The following is a 17,697-nucleotide window of genomic DNA, read 5'->3' on the forward strand; positions in this document are numbered from 1 at the left end:
TTTATAGTTAAGGAGCTGGTTTATTCAAAGAAAAAGAGTAAACAGACATCGGCACATAAATCGACAAATAAAACTTTGCAGATCGCTTCACAGCACAGATCCTACAACAAATATTCATGATTAAGTTTCAATTTTTAAATAAACTCTTCCAGAGCTTCCCAGCCAGTCTGCTATCGTGTTTATAGATGAATTGTAGAAAAAAATAAGAGAAAAATTCTTGAGCAGGTAAAATCTGATCTTTTTTCCTTGCGATATGGGAATCTTTACGAGCCCATACTTACCGATGAAGACTTCCTGTGCAACTTATGTAAAATAATCAAATTATTGGTTTGAATTTGAAGTTATTTGCAGCAAAAAATAGGATTTGTTAGACATTCCTTGAGATCATAGTGAATAATTGGCTGCCATTAGTGTTAACTGCTAAATGATTGTTGTGGGCTGGAATTGTGTTTTTCAAAAAGAACCAAGTAAGTATTTAGATGTCATATTATGTGCGCACACAAAACACAGGTTGACTGTAATTAAAAGAATGGCAGTGGTACTTACAGCTTTAACTAACCTGTTACTGGCAGAGATTCTCCTTCATGCAAGAAGTTAATTCAAATGATCAAGTAGGGAAAGCTGATGAAACAAACAGGATTAAGTGGTAAAGCCATTTTACAAACCCCCCAACACACATTTAATGAACATATGGCTGCAGGTGACAGATTGTTAATGTATGCAACAACCTCACAAATTGTTTGACATCAGTATCTGAGACTGTAAACTGCAGTGGACTGTAGGACTAGTTAATATCAAAAGGAGTGGTTTCATTTCAAAGCTCTTCACGTTCAGTAAATAGCTTCTAAATGAAAACAGAGCTTCCAGATGCTCTCACCAGTAAATAATGAATATACAGGTTCAATGGCACAAAAAGACTATAATCCACATGAGCAAACATGCCTGGAGGAAATGGTACCTGAACGCAACAACACAAACAAGGGCCTTCACCAAACTTGCTGCAAGTTTGGGGACATAGAGATCCAACAGCATGAAAGCTGTGAGGGCCCCTGGTAATGAGTGAGAAGACAGAAAATGGTGAGACTTGCCTCAGGCTGAAACAGGGCTACACTGAGACAGGGCCTCAGCCAGTCCCCCATGGCATTGCTACAGGGAGAAGAGAAATCTGGGTTTTAGCACTACAGCCACTGGCGACCCGGAAGTTATGCAGCTGTACAATGCACTCTGGGTTTCAAAGGCCGGTCTGCCAGTGCCGTGTACAGAGCATCAATAAAAGAACTTCAATGCACTGCTTTTTGTCACAGGATAACATTTAACAACATTTTCATTGCAACTAAATAAAGCATTTCTATTAGTTTTCATTGTTCATCTTCAGGACAACAAATACAGTCACTGTGTAGTTGAAGTACAAACCTGCTGTGACGTCTCTTTTCTCACTAACGTCCCGCAATGAAGAGTCTTACATTTTTACCACATTTTATTACAGTACAGTATTTCAACGATACATATACTATTTTATCTATTTAAAGTTAAGGTGGTAGTTATTCATTAAATTATTAGCACAAAACAGAATGAATGCATGACAGTAACTTGAAGCCCTCACCAAACAAAGTTGGGGACGTAAAGTCCAACAGCACAATGTGCTGTGAAGGCCTCATTGTTTAGCTTGGAACAGAAATGTCTGTACATTAAACTTGCCTTGATAAAGGGTGGGTACTGCCCATGTAACTCCAGCGCCTTCACAACACTACGAACCATATCTATTACACTTCTATACACCTAAATGAAACATGAGAAGAAAAAAAGCCACAGAGATGGTTTGAAACAACAGTTAATAGTCTTGGTTAGGTACAGTGTAAATGTTTTCCCATGCGCTCAGTGTTGCTTTTAAAGCTCTTTTGATTGCTGTTTATTCAGTGTCTCTTCTTCATAGCTCAGTAGAAGAATACACAGTACGTCGTGGTTCTAAAATACCAATACTGGTTTGTCTACTAGCAGCTGAGGACATTAGAAAAGGGTTGAGTGTCCAAACCTATAGAAGAGAGGAGGGCAGGCTTCAGTAGCGGCCTCCAGGAGACATGACAGGGGGTCTCATTCCCATGGGCGGCCTTATAGGGGCTCCCTGGTACCCTGGGGGAACCACAGGAGGGGCCTGTCCATATGGAGGCATTCCTCCTGGTATGTAGCCTGGCATCCCCTGTGGTGGACCACCATACTGGCCTGCAGGAACACAGGTTTGTTGGCTTTTTAATCCAACATTAGTAGAAAAAAAGGTTTAGGTAGAGGCAGCCTACAAAACTGATGACAGGAGGTAAGCATGTCGGGCAAAACTCTTTAGTACGAGCCCTAACCTGCAATGTGAAACAAAAACTAACCTGATCAGATGTAAACAATGCAAGAAAGGCATAAACCTTAGTTTGGAGCAACAGCTAAAAGTAAAAGTAAAAGTTTTTCCTGATCTTAAGACAGAAGTGTATATACTTGGTATGGGATGCCTCATGCCGGGCTGCTGAGAGGCCATCATGCCACCCATGGGACCTGCTGACGGGGCAGCAGCAGTGGCCTGGCCTTGGTGGGGAACACTGCGCTGGTACCTGGGCATCTGAGCTTGCAACTCTTCCTACAGGAAACAAAAACAAGGAGAAATAATTTGACAATTAACTTCTGTACCCAACCCAAGAGTAATAAATAAATACAGTCAAAATGAATCAATGACTTTAATTCCAGAAAATGATATTTTCTACACTGTGATATTGACAGAAGCTTCATCTACGATTAACAGGCGCTCAAACTGAATAGCTACTGTTAACAGAATAAATAGAGACAGTTCTAGCTACGACTACTTACCAGTGAGATATCCTCATCAGGGTGGATCAACTTACTGGTAGCACTGGAGGTGGTGAGGGTGGCAGGCTTACTGGTCAAAGTAGAGGGAGGTTTGGAGACTGTGCTGCTGCCAGCACTGGGGCTGGGCACAGCTGCAGTGGCCTGAGTGTAGGCGGGGAATGTGGGCTTTGAGAGGTCAGAGGAAGTAGAAGGGGGAGGATGGGGGGACCCTGACACTGTCTGCTGACTCTGATGGGGGGAGAGAGGAAAACACATGAGAGACTGCTGAAATTAAATGAAACTTTTAGTCATACTTTGAGGTTACTCCCATGATTGAAGTTGTTCCCTTTGGGCTTGGTATTGATATGGTTTGTACTATATACTGTATATAAAGTAGGATGTCATGACTGCTCCCCAGAAGTGTCTTGATCCCCCTGGTGGTTGGCTGCAGTATAGGTCGGTGTGAAACATCATGATAGACAGTTGAGAATGACTCGAGATCTGTCGGGCGCATCGGCGGGACCACCGCCAGTTATCCTGGACTATGATGCAAAATAATTGCATGTCAATTTGTATTTCCTCTTCCACTGGTGGATCAGTTTGGATTTTTACATCCTCATTTCACACTTTTGTTTCTTTACCAGACTTTGATCATATGATCATCTTTCAACATCTATTAAAGAGGGTCTTAGTACTGTCTATGCCAAAAGTGGTTCACACCACTCATGGGAAGGTAACACTGTAATGTACGACCAAAGTAAAACTTATTTCTTTAAGCCTGCCAAAAAAAAGAAAACACAACTGGATGCTGTGCTGTGCTGCCCAACAGCCTCTCTGAAAAATGAAGCCCATTTTACAAATCTGCATAATGCGACAGATTTAGATTTTGCCGAATTATCGAAGCAAATTAGTGCAAGTAGTGTTTTATGAATGCAGATTTGTAGCAAAAGAAAAAGCAAATAAATGTGTCTTGCTGGACTTACCAAACATTTAATGAGCATCTTCTACACACATAAATAGATTTTATGGCAAAAAAATAATAAAAAATGTATCTGCCCATAGACACCACAGGCAAACTATTTTGCTGCAGGTTTTCAAACTAGAGGCAGGAAACAGCTGCGTACTTGTGCTGTGATAGTGAACAGAGCTTTTGGGGAGGCGGACTCTGAGTCTGCACTTGGAGACCCTGTACTTGTACTTGCACCCCGACTGCCCATCTGTAGCACAGGAAACAAGTAAAGAATAAGAAACAAAAATAAAATGATCCTTTAGATAAAGGAATTTTGGGGTTAAGTTCTCTTTATATCAGTCTGTATTAGCACAGATAGGCTACTCAAACATCCTGTATTCAGCAGGAGAAGGTAATGTTCTGCTCCATCAAAGTGTTGCACGAGATGGGAAAAAAGATTTTACCTGTCCAGCACTGGGGAACAGAGGTTTGGTGACATCAGGCTGAGCTGAGGGGGCAGTGGCAGCAGGAACAGCAGGTCTGACCAGCATGTTTGCAGCAGGGGGGACCTGAGCCATGTGTGTGATTCCTGGACGGTGGATCACAGGAGGAGGCATACCTGACAAGGGCAAACATGGAGGTTTAACACCGCAGTATTTCAGTTTTCAATCACTCCCATTGAACAAATTACATGGAGTGCTTATGAAGATGTATAATGGCAGGGCATTGGTTACCTGGATGCACGCCTGGAATCATTGGAGGCATCCCGTGACCTGGAGGCATCATCCCACCCATTGGTATCATCCTAAACACGTGCGGGGGGGGGATATGTTTAAAATACACGGTGAAGTGGAAATGAAACATTTATTTATTACAGTCGTCATTAATGATGCCAAACATTTACCCTGGAGGCATTCCTGGCATTACAGGAGGCATTCCTGGCATCATTGGTGGCACACCCGGCATCATCGGGGGCATTCCTAAAACAAAGAGATTCAGTTTTACAAAAGTTTGATGCTTGATGACACCTACTGTGTGAATCTCATGTGGAGATCTAAAATGAGGAGCGTTCCGAGCAGTGGATGGGGAACATGTCAAGAAGATATGGCTCCACATCAGCAACATAAAGACAGATTTTTAGATCACGATATCGGAATCTTTGTCAAGTAAAGACATGTAAGAACAAACATGAATGTTGTATCTGTACAATCACAACATAATTAGCTTAATTCCAAGTTTCTCACCTGAGTAGCTGACAGGCTGTAGCCCAGTCACACCAGCGCCAGGAGGCATGCCGGGTTGGGTGATAGGGGGCATGTAGCCCACCTGGGTCTGACCTGCAGCAGGCGGCTGGAAGGAGGGACCAGGCTCGTCATCCTCATCATACTCATCAGAGTCATCCTGGTTCTGCTTCTTCTTCTGAGTCTCTGAAAATAGGGAGCAGCACAATCAGTCGGCAGAATAGACCATAACAGGACAGTACATGTAAGGGCAGGGTAATAAAAAACATCAATTATTATTCCCACGTAACTTTAATCATTAGTAATAATACAAAAGTTCAATATAGACTGCTGTAATGTTTATGGATTGTTCACAGTGAGGAGAGTTTAAAACCACAACCTTCACTCAGGAGCAAAATAAATCAGTCTTTAAACTTGATAGAAATAATAACATGACATTTATTCTGATAATTATGTATAAAAGCTAATAAGAAAAAAAGAAATTTCATATAATTTTTTGCAATCCCTGGTAATTTAAAGGGATAGTTCACAGAATAATGTTATCCTCCTACCTGGAGCCACGGAAGAAGTGATAACTCAATTGTATTGGATTTGGCTGCAACGCTGTTTACCCCTGAAACTCCAAAAGTGTTTTGTGGACTCAAACATTTCACCCACCCCTCCGTCGGCATAGTGGTGAGTAGATAATGAGTGACTTTTCATTTTTCTGTGAACTATGCCTTTAAGGTTATTTTGGTGACAATACCTTGGTTCTTTTGCTCCAGCACTCTTCTTCTCTCCTCCATGTCTTTCTCTGGTATTCCCTCCATGCCGTAGATTTCCAGTTCAATATCAGTCCTGCCAGGGATTGCATTAGGAACCCCATCAATGGTCTCTTTGTGCACCTATGCGAGAAATGAGGGGATTTTTTAGCTCAAACTCTACTCGGACACTTTGCCTTCTCGTTGTCTCCTCACCTGCATGCAGTGGATTGCCAGTCCAGGGCCCGTGTACAGCTTTTTATGACAGATGTGACACTTGAAGTGTTTGGCCTTCTGATGCTGGATGAGGATCTTTTCATCGTCAAAATCTCGGTTGCAGTACCTGACGTTAGTTTAAGGAAGCAAACGTAAACATAGGGTCGTGTCCCAGCAGCACGTCACAGGACATCACGCACCGACGTGTGTTTGGTTTCTGTTATAACAACGCGATTTGACGTAATAACGCCATGTTTTCTATTCACAGCTGGTTCGACTCAATCTCATCAGCGAGTTAAACCTGACGTGGGGGGGCTGTAGTGACGCTGCTCCACACGGCTCACGTCTCAATGGAGGCTCGGGTTAGCTTAACGCTGAAAAACACAACAACTCCTTCAGAACGAGACACGGCAGTGAAATGGAGCGTGTGAGAGAAGGATACCAGCACCAGGGCTTCATCTGCTTTTTCTTCTTCCTCCCCATGGCTCCTGTACTTTCAGCTCAGCGCCCGCTCGCCCTGACCAGACAGCAGCTGACACCAGCTACATCCACACGGATCTCAGCCTGCGAGGAAAACACGGGACGGAGCAAGATGGCGTCGCTCCATCCTCCCACCGAGGTCCCGCCAGAGCGCCCCCTACTGGTTCAAACCCCACCGCCAACATCAGAGATGGTTCAGGTTCAGGTGAGGGATCAACAGTTTTGATCCAACAGGGATCAAGTCTTTTTTATTGAGTGACGCTTCGTGTTTCTTTTAAAGAAAGTCAGCAAAATGACAACAAAAGGAGTCTAAGCAACCAAAAGTATCATCCAGACATCCAAAAAGAGACTCAAAACCACTACAGGGTGAGTCAAAACTACCACAAATACATTTCAAACGACTACAAAGTGACAAAAACAACCACAACTAGGGCTACGTTGTAGCACTAACGGGCCCGAGCACAGGCATTTTGAAGCCTGTTAGTGGAGAGAGCGATCAATAGGGCCTCCCACCGTTCGGTGCTCGGGCCCTAATTAGTTGCTTTTAATTGATAACTGGTTTTATATCATTATAGACAGTAAGATAGATGAAATATTGCTGCCAATTCAGATGTAAAGTAAACCCTCTATAATTACGATAATTGCTCCTATATATATGTTGATATGTATGTATATATGTGTTTTTTTCAAAGTTATAGATCGTGTGTGTGTTTTTGTGTTATAGATTCTGTCAGGACATTTCCATAGATATGTTCCCTGCACTAATAGTTTGTTTTAATGGTGTAGTTCATTTGTGCATCGCTCCAGAGAACGAAGTTGCCCTGTGAACTTCAGGAAGCCATAATGAAATGGGAGAAGTTAAAGCCTCCGGAGCCAGATGATCCCATGTGCTGCTGCGAGTGTGATATCTACCAGTACGGATGCTGCTGTGACTGTGAAGATCTGGACGAGGCCTTTAACAGGTTAGAAGAAGTATGACCTTTAATGAGACACAAAAGGGTCACAAGGTGATTTACAGACATCAAATACAATTTAGATGCAATTCTCAATATCATATTTTAGCCATAATTGTTCCAAAAGCTAAAAAAAGTACTTGTTAGAGTAAAACCATGTAAATAACCATGCATGGTGATTATGACAGATGAGTGACAGCATCAGTTGCAGCAGGTCAGTTTACAGCACCACAGGAAACACTGCACATGGGAGATTTTTTGTGAACAAGCTCAGCTAAAATATCCTTTGGGATAATGAGGGTCACATATCTCTGACTCGGTTATTTTGGGCATCAAGGACTCACAGGTTTTGGAATCCCTGCTTTAGTACAATAAACTTCAGGCCGAGTGAAGCAATGTCCCAGGGCCCCAGATCCTTCTGAGACTTCATGACTTCATGTTGCAATGTATTTAATCATAACGAAAAGTTACAAAGTAACGACAAGTAACGACAAGTAACGAAAAGTAACAAAAAGTTACAAAGTAACTAAAAGTAACGAAAAGTTACATAACGTAACGTAAAGTAACGTAAAGTAACGTAAAGTAACGTAACGTAGGTGGCGCTATGACCCTGAACTAATATTAATATATGGATGTGTTCAGGTCAGGATTGTGATCGTAGGTCAGTAGTTCGGAGCCGGTTGGATAACGCAGAGTGGATTTACAAAGTACTTCCTGTATCATGGCGAATCAGTAGGTGGCGCTATGACACTGAGGAAATATTGACACATAGAGCTGTTCAGGCTTGGTGTCTGATCATGAGACATCAGTTTGGCGGCGATAGGACAATGCACACTGGACTTATGACAACATCGTCTCCTTTGGCGAAGGATGAACCTTCGCCGCACCTCAATGTTTACACGGTTTGAGGAAATGTCACAATTCTGACCATGGTCCAATGACTTGACTGAGCTCTTTTGAGCTGTTTATTGTAAAGCAGCCAGGAGCAGTTCATCAAAGTAAAAACATGTGCTGTGATTTTAAGTCAAGATTTCTGTGTAGATGTCACCAGGCCGGGACTCTTGTCTTACATGTCTAGTTTGGAACTCGATTGGATTTCAAATTACTCCAGAATACAATTACTTTTTGGGGTTTTGAATTCCCTGCCAACTTTGGTAACAATTTGAGCATGTCTAGGCCCTGAAAAAGCCCCAAAAGGGAAATACAAATCCTTCGAAATACAATAGGGCCTCCCAGTGCTCGGGCCCTAATTACATTTTAGACAACTACATAGAGACTGAAAACTACCACACATACATTTTAGACAACTACAAGGTGACGAAAACAACCACGAATACATTTTAGACAACTACATTGAGACTGAAATCTACCACGAATACATTTTAAACAATTACAAAGTGACTAAAAGCAACCACAGGTACATTTTGGACAACTAAGAGACTAAAAATAACCACAAAGAGCAATTTGACGATATAATAAATACATATAAAAATCAAGAAATAATAAATACTAGGTTATATTGAATAAATGAATAATAAATATACAATTTCACATTTTGTCTGATTACACACTGACAATAAACACTTTTTGACGATAGAGGAACCAACATCAGGAACACACGTCGGAGTCGGACCTATTTTGGAACGTACACAGTGGACATGCGCAGTTGACACATCAACGAGAAGCTGTTTATAAACCACAGCGCGTATTTGTGCCAGAGACTGTAGGTTTGTGCGTGTTTAAATACTTTATATGAAGCCTTCGTCTCAACATTTATCCAATTCCACAGCTCAGCTTTATAAACACCTCCCCTGCTTTCTGCCATTTTAGCTGTTAGCTTCCTCCGCGCAGCAGCGGGACCATGTTTACCTCCCAGACTTCGTCCTTCCAGGAGTCCATCGACGTGGAGGAGAGAGATGACTTCGACAGCGAGGACATCTCCGGGTACAGCCAGAAGACTCAGCTCAACTGCTACTACACCATCTACCTCTATCAGGGCACGAGGTGAGGGGGTTGGGGGGTTACTGGTGTTTTTGTTTACCACAAGATAACAGCTGTGCTACAAGCGAGTGTTACAGATGTTGTTTGGACCGTTGCTGTCACAGTGTTGTTGGATTATTTCATGTTTTTCACAGTGGCTGCAGAAGCTTATGAGATCAGACTAAACTGTATTGATCCCACACCGGAGAAAACCCCCTTTATAAGAAGTACAGAGTCATAATACAATTATTGTTCTTTCTTTTACGACAACCAGGTGAAAATCTCAGGTGTGACATGAGTGTTTTTCTGATTCTTAACTTTTAAGCTCTCTTAAGTTGTTGTAGTGACCTTTTCCTGAACCTGCAGACAGTGACGCTCACACAGGTGACTCCAGATTTGTCCATTAAACCAAGCAGCAGGTTGATGAGTAAACTGTCGATTGTCTTAGATCTGAGGCTTCTGGGGAAAATGTGGCTTGGAACCAGAGACGAGCAGACTCCACAACCAGTCAGGAGGACTTTAGGTAACGCAGGATCCGTCCGCCCACCTTCTCCTTCCTCTCAGTGGTCGTTTCTCTTTGGCTTTCACTGTTGTGCATTGGTGCATCCACGGGCTGCTACTGGAAATCTGTTCAACATGGAACCAATTCTGTTCTCATTTGTGATTTCATTCTGATTGGTCATTGCTGTGCTGCTGAGTCTCTTCCTAATCTCAATCAGACTAGGTTGACAAAATGTGATTGAAAAACCTCTGAATGTGTGGTAGAAAAACAGTCTGCACAGTTACAGCCATGTGTCTCAGTTGTGTGTTGTGTTGGATGTGGCTTATGATCATCGGCTTTCTTCATCTCCTCTCCATTGACTTGAGTGGCCTCCAGATTTCTCATGGCCTCCACTGGCGGCTTGTATCCACACTGACTCTCTGCCTTGCCCACAGCCTGACGCTGATCGACAGCAGCCTGCCATCGGAGGCGGAGCCCGAGCTGCGGACCTACATCTCACGGAGGCTGAGTAAAGGAGCGCTGCTCGGAGGCATGGGAAACATCGCCACTGTGGAACTCAGGCAATCATTTGACATGTTCCCATAAAAAGTTTTGCATCAGTAGCAAAAACATACATTTTCTTTCCAATAAGTAAGGTGGTTAACACAAATGTGTGGATAATTTACTTTTTCCAGTCTCCCAGAGGAGGCGGTCGGCTGCTACTGCTGCCTCCTGGAGCAGGAACGGTCTCCTGAGCAGCCTGATGCTGATGGTAATGGATATGTTATCTGTTTCATGGGTGGCTCTGAAAAAGGACTGAACCTATATCCTTTGCATTGGGATGTCAACCCAAGTTAAAAGCATCATCCAAGTTCTGCAAGCATTAATTATATACATGATCCTTGCTCTTACAAAAAGGTCCGTCCACAAATTTTTTCTTTGTAAAGCAAGAACTTGTTTCAGTTCCTTGACCCAACATACATTTAGATTAGAGCTTGATAAATATGTCCAGGGCCTTCATAGCAGCCTGCAAACACCAGAGGTATGAGAATAAATTAAAACTCTGATAAGTTGTATATTTTTCATTACATCCATGATGCAAGATTTGATCTGTTCTGCTGTTGGTGTGTCAGCTGCAAAACTTGGAGACGGAGGTGCGTCCCTATCTGAGCCGGTGGTACGAGGAGTCTGTTATGCACATTTACAGAGTGGTACAGCTGGTCCAGAGCAACATCAGCTTCCTGTTGCACGCTGTGAGTCATTTTTCGCCACTAGACTATGTCCAAAAAAAGAAAATATCGAAACAGCTTGATGGAAATACTTTTTTTATGCAAATACACATTTTCTGCAGAACAATACATTTGAAACCCTGCATTTTCTGTAAACAGGCTCTGAGTCACACACATGTGGAGGTCGTCAATTCGGACGAGAGGACGAAGGGTGACGTGTCCAGGTGAGTCAGTCCCCGAAACAACATCACAATGTCTTTTTTACGTCCAGAGCAGCAGGTGTACCTGTCTGTAGTGTATTTCTATGTTGCCCTGTGTAATATATATCCCATCTGTTGTACTCTGCACCAGGTTCATCAAAGCAGCCAGTTTACAGGGTCTGGCCCAACAAGACACCACAGCAGCTTCTCTGTGTAAGGCGATCTCAGAGGAGCCACAGTGTGACCTGGTCATAGACTGCTCCGCCAGCCCGCCCACACTCTTAAACACTGGTAGGTCAGGCTCATGTTACAGAAGCATATTGCATTCACTTGAAAAAAAAATCTGCTCTGAATTTTTTAATTTACAAGAGTATTATGTCAGAATTCTGAGAAAAACTTTAACAGAAAAAGAAACCCTCTTGTTTCTCTGAATCAACGAAAATCATTTTACGTTACAGTTCCCAGGTCCTGAGGTGCCTGTGCAAAGCCAACAAACGGTTAAATGTCATCTATATTACTAAAAGACACAAGTATCTCCCAATGCTGCAAACCCAAATAAAACTGGATCAAACTACACAGGTGGGACATGTTTGCTTCAGAAAACCAAGAGCGGATGTTTTTTTTTCCTCAAGTGAATACAATACAGATCCATACAATAGTAGCCACTTGATAAAGAAAATAAACTTTGTTTGTTTGTTTGTTTGTTTGTCTTAAGAGTCCAATAAAAATGTTTTGTCTCCCTTAGTCAGTAATCGTTTCTGTGATGACTGGAATCAGGCATTTCTAAACGCTGCAGAGCGTTGTAATCCCTTCTTGCTCAGACAGATTCTGGAGAACTTCAAGCTTAAGGTGGGAAAAATACACACACATACAGAATATAGCAGTGTTCTAAAAAAAAGTTAAGGACTGCAACCATCTGCTATTTTCATAGAAGACGAATCTGCTGATTAACCATTAAGCCCAGAGGGACATCTTCAAATTCCTTGATTTATTCAAAACATCAACCCAAAAGATGTTTAGTTTGCAATCACGTATGATGAAGAAAAGTAGCACATCGTCTCATTTGAGAAAACTTAAATCTAAATGATGTTAAACATTATTATTTGAAAAATGTGTGATTAACAGTGACCAAAATAGTTACTATGGTTATTTATTAGAATTTGATTGAACTAACATTTTTTTACTCATCTGTCTCCGTCTATTCTTTCTCTCTATCAACCACCACTCCGCCCCCGCAGGCCATCCAGGACATGAACAGCCTGAAGCGCTTGGTGCGACAGGCAGAGATGAGTCACTACGCCCTGTTCCGCTGCTGCCAGTTCCTGCAGGGCTGCGGGAATGGGGATGTGCTGCTGCAGAACGCCAGGGTGGAGCACAGCGACATGCCCGAGGCCTGCAGCATCATCGCCGTCCTGGAGGAGTTTCTCAGGGAACAGTCCCAAGCCCAGGCCTGATTCCAATATGACAGTTAACTCTAAGTACCTTTCCAGTTGGTGGTAAGACAGACTGCTCTACCAGCCACAAAGTAGATAACTAATTATCATTCTGAACACTACATCCGATTTTAATTATCAGATTGCCAGATAACATTTGGAAAGGTTTTATTCGCCAGCTGTCATAAGACTGAAAACGTAAATATTAGTAATAAAACATCAGTTTCGTCTTCTTGCAGTACGGCTGCTTTTCAAATGGAACAGTGGAGGTCAGATCTGAAATATCTACAGTAAAACACTGACAACCTTCACTCAGATGTTGTTTTTGTTTATTGACTCAGTAGCATCACATACAATCAAGGTACATTCATAGTTGAACTCAAAGGCAAAGTCCTCAGTGAAGGTGAATTTAACGTTAAGACTAGAATGGCACTCAGTAGAGCACATACTTAGTGGTTATGGTAGAAATCAGAAAGAAACAAATAAGTGGTCTAATAACCTGCATTTATTTCTGTAAAACAGTGGAAAATTAAGATCTGTGTATTATTCCCTGAGAAATTAACTTTTTTTTTTAAAATGTTCAGTGTTGCCATGTTAAAGAAAGTTAAAAAAAAAACAATCCTGGATTGGCCACTGAATTCATATCAGCACGAACCAGGTCTCATCCCTCACAGAGGTTGATTCAAATCGGTTCAGTGGTTTTTGTGTAATCCTGCTGACAAAGAAACCAACACACAAACAAACTAGCAGACATGGGTGAAAACATAACCACATTGGCTGACATTTATAATTAGATCACACTTTACATCACAATCTATTTCTTTTTAAACTTGTTATGTTTGTGTGACAGAATCATGAACCAAATATCATTACTAGTGTTTTGCTAACTGACAATGATCACAGCAAGGAATTGATCCAAACTAAAGCTTCTGCTCATGGGGCAGAGTTATCCGTTATTCCATGTGCAAACATTCTTTTCTAATTTTCTTTATATTTTCTTTGATTGTATTGATTCTCTTTTGTGAAGAAACATATTTAGGAAGCACAAATCACTTTTATGCATTGCTTTTTCCATAGGCCTTGTTTTTGCTTTTTCCTTTCAACCCAGTACTTGCACTACTATATTATTTCTGTCTAATGGCAACTGCTACTATATGTATGTGATATTAGACATCTGTGTAATTCCTCTCTGGAAATGAAGTGTTGTAGATTTCGTGTAATCTTTGGACATAACTTGTAAATTAGAAGAAATTATTTCCTTCACCAGCTCATGAGTTTGTGAGAAGACATCAGGCACTATGTGACGAGTCACTCACTACATGTACTAAACATGTGTGTTTTCAAAGTTTATTATTACTCACAGAAAAAAACGATACGAATTACGATAAATCAAAGTCCTCACGATAATATCTGCATGCCTAGACTTTATTTTCCTTATTGTGAACCTGCAACATGACGTGCTATATGTTTATTCCATTTAAACCATGAAGGGTTAAACTCAACCCATTCCCATTCAAACCAGTCCAAAGTGAGAAGTACAGCAATATTAATGTCGGTGGTGTTTACTTTAAACTGTGAAGCAGGTGACATGTACATTTTCCTGTTGTGAACAATGGTGCTGCTGACCCAGTGAGTATATGTAGACGTTTCTGTACAGTGTGTTCTCTGTAGTTATAAATGACATGTACTTCTCTGCTTCTATAATCAGAGATGAAATAAAAACCACAGTGCAACCTCTCTGTTGTGTTGTGCACGTTGTCTCATTTGCAAAAAGGTGACAAACAGTATCTACACCTGTGAGAGTTGTATACATTTTTTTAGCTTGAACCTGAAACACAAACAATTAAGATATTAACAGTCTCCTGTGCAAAGAATTGCTCCACAACTGGTCGTCTGGAAACCGCACATCATATCCTCCAGTAGACTCCGTCCTCCTGCTCCCTGTCTGCAACCAGAGAGAAACAGATGTACATGTGGTCTCTCAAGCCTTTCGAGTCACAACCCACCAGTATAATAATAATATAATATAAATAGTATAATCTGGTGGACGCCACGAGATTCTGTTACAGAGACAGAAACAGCACTAGACTGGTCGTACTTATCAGATAGATTACACTTTGTAAATGTTATCAACGACTCCTTCATGCACACAGAAGTTAGTCATGGAGTTCCACAAGGTTCTGTACTGGCACCGATACTTTTCACTTTGTATATGCTTCCTTTAGGCAAAATTATCAGAAAGCACCACAGTCATTTCCATTGTTACACAGATGATACTCAGCTGTATATATATGTGACGTTAAACAGGCCTGGATGAGCCATAATATTCTATTTCAAAATTTAGCTGAAGTCATTGTACTTAAAGATATAATATTTATTCCTTGGCCGAGGTATGTGTTCTCCGAGTGTTACTCTAGTTACCTGCTGTGTGAGCTGGCCTCTCCCTCAGTAGAGAGCTCGGTGTGTCGTAGATGCTCTCTTCTGGGTCTGCAATGGATTGACAAGATCATTATGTTGGTGTAACTCAGTCTGTATACAGTTCTTGGCATAAGTGTTAAAATAACCTCACCTTGGTTTCTAGCAGGCCTATAAGACTGAGGAGTGTCATACACGACCTCGCTCATCTGTGTTGAAATGCCGATCTCACATTTCTCTGAGGAGACATTATATATATGATGGTGTCAGTTTAACCACAGTTATGCTGCATGTTGTGTTATTTTAGATGCTGATGAAGTATTTTCAAGATCATACTGTTTCTAAGTGGTAAAACATCATAGTGTTCTTCTTGTCTGTCCTGTGCACTGCTCAACCCGCTGGACCTCTGAGGGACGTTGAGACCGTCACCTGGAAACAAATGAGTTCAGCACCATGTCAGCAAAAGATCAACTCGGCTCAAGACTTGTGACGCTGCAAATATGTAAATCAATTGAAGGTTTACCAGTTAGATGCTGGTATTTGCAGGCTGACGGCATGTTTGCGTACACGGCCTCCTCACTGTTCAGCTCCTGAGGCAGGCAGATGGCGGAGGCCACACTCCTGGTTTCACGGCAGCTTTGGATGGAAGGAGTCGGGGCTGAGTTGGGCCGAACAGGCAGGGTCCCCATCGTGCTGTTCGGTCCGTCTCGCTGCTCAAACCCTTCAAAGCTGAGGAGAAGAGAGAGTGCAAAGGTCACAGCCTGTCAGACTGTCATGTGTGCAGCTGTGCTGGCAGTTTTCTGTTACAATCAAAATTCATGAAAAGAGTCCAGTCTAAACATGTAAACATGTTATTTCAGGTGAACATATGTGTTCATAAGTCTTCCTCCTACTTACTGTGTGGGTGAGACATCTGAGATCCGACAGCCAGAGAGATGCATGGCCTGCCACAGCTGTCCTATCCACTGCTTTCTGAGATCTGCTGTCTCTGCTGCCTTCACACACACACACACACGTATACACACAGAAAGACACACAAAGACACAAACAGACGGACACGCACACACGCACACACACATTGACAGACAGGCAGACACACACAAGGGTATGAAGGCAGTCTCACACACACATAGACAGTGACAGACACACACACACAGTGGTATGAAGGCAGTCACACACACACACATGGATGGATAGAGACACACACACAGACACACACAGTGGTATGGATTCACAGTTTGACAGAATGTGAGTAGAGCGGGGACCCTGGAATCAGACCTGCCACACGGTTTACATGAAGTGAGGAAACATGACCACAGTGGAGACTCACCAACATTTTCCTTTTTCCATTTTTCATGACGATCTCGAACATGAAGCGGCTGCTGTCCGCTCTCGGCACCTCTCGCACCGACTGCACCTGCACCAAGAGGCGGACAGATCCTGTGGATACTCAGGTAATGAAATGTAATGTGTCCCAACATGAGACAAAGCAAAAGTGAAGGTAAATGTAAAAACACCAAACAGTAGAAATACTCTTACAAGTATTAACATCAAAATATACTGTGAGTACTAATCATATTATACATATATTGATGAATTATACATATTGATGTGTAAACAGTGCTTTAATTTTGCATCTGCTGAAATAGGTATTAAATGCAACAACTCTTTATGCTGTTGGGCAAAGCTGTACATAATAATACATCAATTTATTTAAAATGTTCATAATATGAATCTGGAAATTAGTTTATAAAGCTGTCAAATATAAGTAATGAAGTAAAGGTAAATAATAAATATAATACATTTTCTTATAAATATAACATGACATGAAACAGTGACATGGAATTACTCAACTTAACTGCAATTACCTCATACATTGTGGTAATTGCACTTGAGTATTTCTATGTATATCTATTTCATGTCACGTAATGCACCATATATAAATATCGAATGCAGTACCAGAGTAAAGTTTAAAAGTACTTCCGCTACAAAGTAATTTCCAATGACCTGTATATAATGGAGGACTTACTGTGTAAATGTAGTAATAGCCTCGCAAGTGTGACTGAAAGAATAGAAATAACATTTTCGTTTAGATCTTTAAAAGAACAAAAAGATCACAATGAAATTATTTAGATCACATTGACCATTTAATTGGTTTGTGAGGTGAATGCAGTCCTTCAATATTGACATAGCACAGTATTTGTCCACTTACAGCACTGCCATTCTTCTTGGTGTAGAAGAACAAGGTTGTATTTTGAAGCCTGAACCAGTACGTTGCCCATCGTATTTTCTAAGGACATAATGTTTCAAAAATATTCTTCAAATTGAGGTTTCATATAAACACATTAAATACCATGAAATGCAACAACTTACGATAGTGTCCTTTCTTTTCTGCAGGAAGCCCTCGAACAATAACCTGGTCCCATCTACAGACATGTTGGCCCTCGCTCGACACTAACTTCACACGGCAGCTACCACTTGTTTTATTTTCATCTACCTGTTTGTGGTGCGACTTCCTCCTCAGGTTCGCAGAAAACAGCCCACGTTCACAACC

The 17,697-nt window shown here is 41.6% G+C and overlaps 3 protein-coding genes across 8 annotated transcripts; 1 reads left to right on the forward strand and 2 right to left on the reverse strand.

Annotated features, from left to right (window-relative positions):
* On the reverse strand, positions 1 to 6,540 carry LOC117766517 (BUB3-interacting and GLEBS motif-containing protein ZNF207-like). 3 transcript variants are annotated; one of them, XM_034593604.1, is made up of 13 exons: positions 6,415 to 6,540; positions 5,973 to 6,099; positions 5,762 to 5,900; positions 5,020 to 5,202; positions 4,680 to 4,755; positions 4,510 to 4,580; positions 4,240 to 4,394; positions 3,957 to 4,043; positions 2,848 to 3,075; positions 2,482 to 2,620; positions 2,033 to 2,220; positions 1,699 to 1,779; positions 1 to 1,146 (listed from the first exon to the last, which is right to left on the reverse strand). In XM_034593604.1, the coding sequence occupies exons 1-11, from the start codon at positions 6,453 to 6,455 to the stop codon at positions 2,057 to 2,059; spliced, it is 1,410 nt and encodes a 469-aa protein (XP_034449495.1). In that variant the 5' UTR covers positions 6,456 to 6,540; the 3' UTR covers positions 1 to 1,146; positions 1,699 to 1,779; positions 2,033 to 2,056. The 3 variants fall into 3 exon arrangements, with proteins under 3 accessions (XP_034449495.1, XP_034449494.1, XP_034449496.1); XM_034593603.1 differs by having other exon boundaries at positions 3,951 to 4,043; XM_034593605.1 differs by lacking the exon at positions 3,957 to 4,043 and having other exon boundaries at positions 6,415 to 6,455.
* Positions 6,541 to 9,018: 2,478 nt separating this feature from the next.
* On the forward strand, positions 9,019 to 12,958 carry c8h17orf75 (chromosome 8 C17orf75 homolog). 4 transcript variants are annotated; one of them, XM_034592530.1, is made up of 11 exons: positions 9,019 to 9,128; positions 9,236 to 9,409; positions 9,834 to 9,908; positions 10,322 to 10,447; positions 10,562 to 10,690; positions 10,848 to 10,908; positions 11,000 to 11,119; positions 11,255 to 11,319; positions 11,447 to 11,586; positions 12,041 to 12,144; positions 12,534 to 12,958. In XM_034592530.1, the coding sequence occupies exons 2-11, from the start codon at positions 9,267 to 9,269 to the stop codon at positions 12,747 to 12,749; spliced, it is 1,179 nt and encodes a 392-aa protein (XP_034448421.1). In that variant the 5' UTR covers positions 9,019 to 9,128; positions 9,236 to 9,266; the 3' UTR covers positions 12,750 to 12,958. The 4 variants fall into 4 exon arrangements, with proteins under 4 accessions (XP_034448421.1, XP_034448423.1, XP_034448420.1 ...); XM_034592529.1 differs by having other exon boundaries at positions 9,047 to 9,132; XM_034592531.1 differs by having other exon boundaries at positions 9,057 to 9,132; positions 9,257 to 9,409.
* Positions 12,959 to 13,319: 361 nt separating this feature from the next.
* Positions 13,320 to 17,653, reverse strand: LOC117765919. The gene is made up of 10 exons (XM_034592533.1): positions 17,517 to 17,653; positions 17,356 to 17,433; positions 17,173 to 17,205; positions 16,474 to 16,560; positions 16,041 to 16,138; positions 15,667 to 15,872; positions 15,480 to 15,572; positions 15,298 to 15,381; positions 15,150 to 15,215; positions 13,320 to 14,673 (listed from the first exon to the last, which is right to left on the reverse strand). Exons 1-10 carry the CDS (start codon positions 17,577 to 17,579, stop codon positions 14,636 to 14,638), a joined length of 846 nt encoding a protein of 281 aa, XP_034448424.1. The 5' UTR covers positions 17,580 to 17,653; the 3' UTR covers positions 13,320 to 14,635.
* Between the last annotated feature and the right edge of the window lie 44 nt (positions 17,654 to 17,697).

The sequence above is a fragment of the Hippoglossus hippoglossus genome, chromosome 8 (genome assembly GCF_009819705.1).
Source record: "Hippoglossus hippoglossus isolate fHipHip1 chromosome 8, fHipHip1.pri, whole genome shotgun sequence".
Lineage (NCBI taxonomy): Eukaryota > Metazoa > Chordata > Actinopteri > Pleuronectiformes > Pleuronectidae > Hippoglossus > Hippoglossus hippoglossus.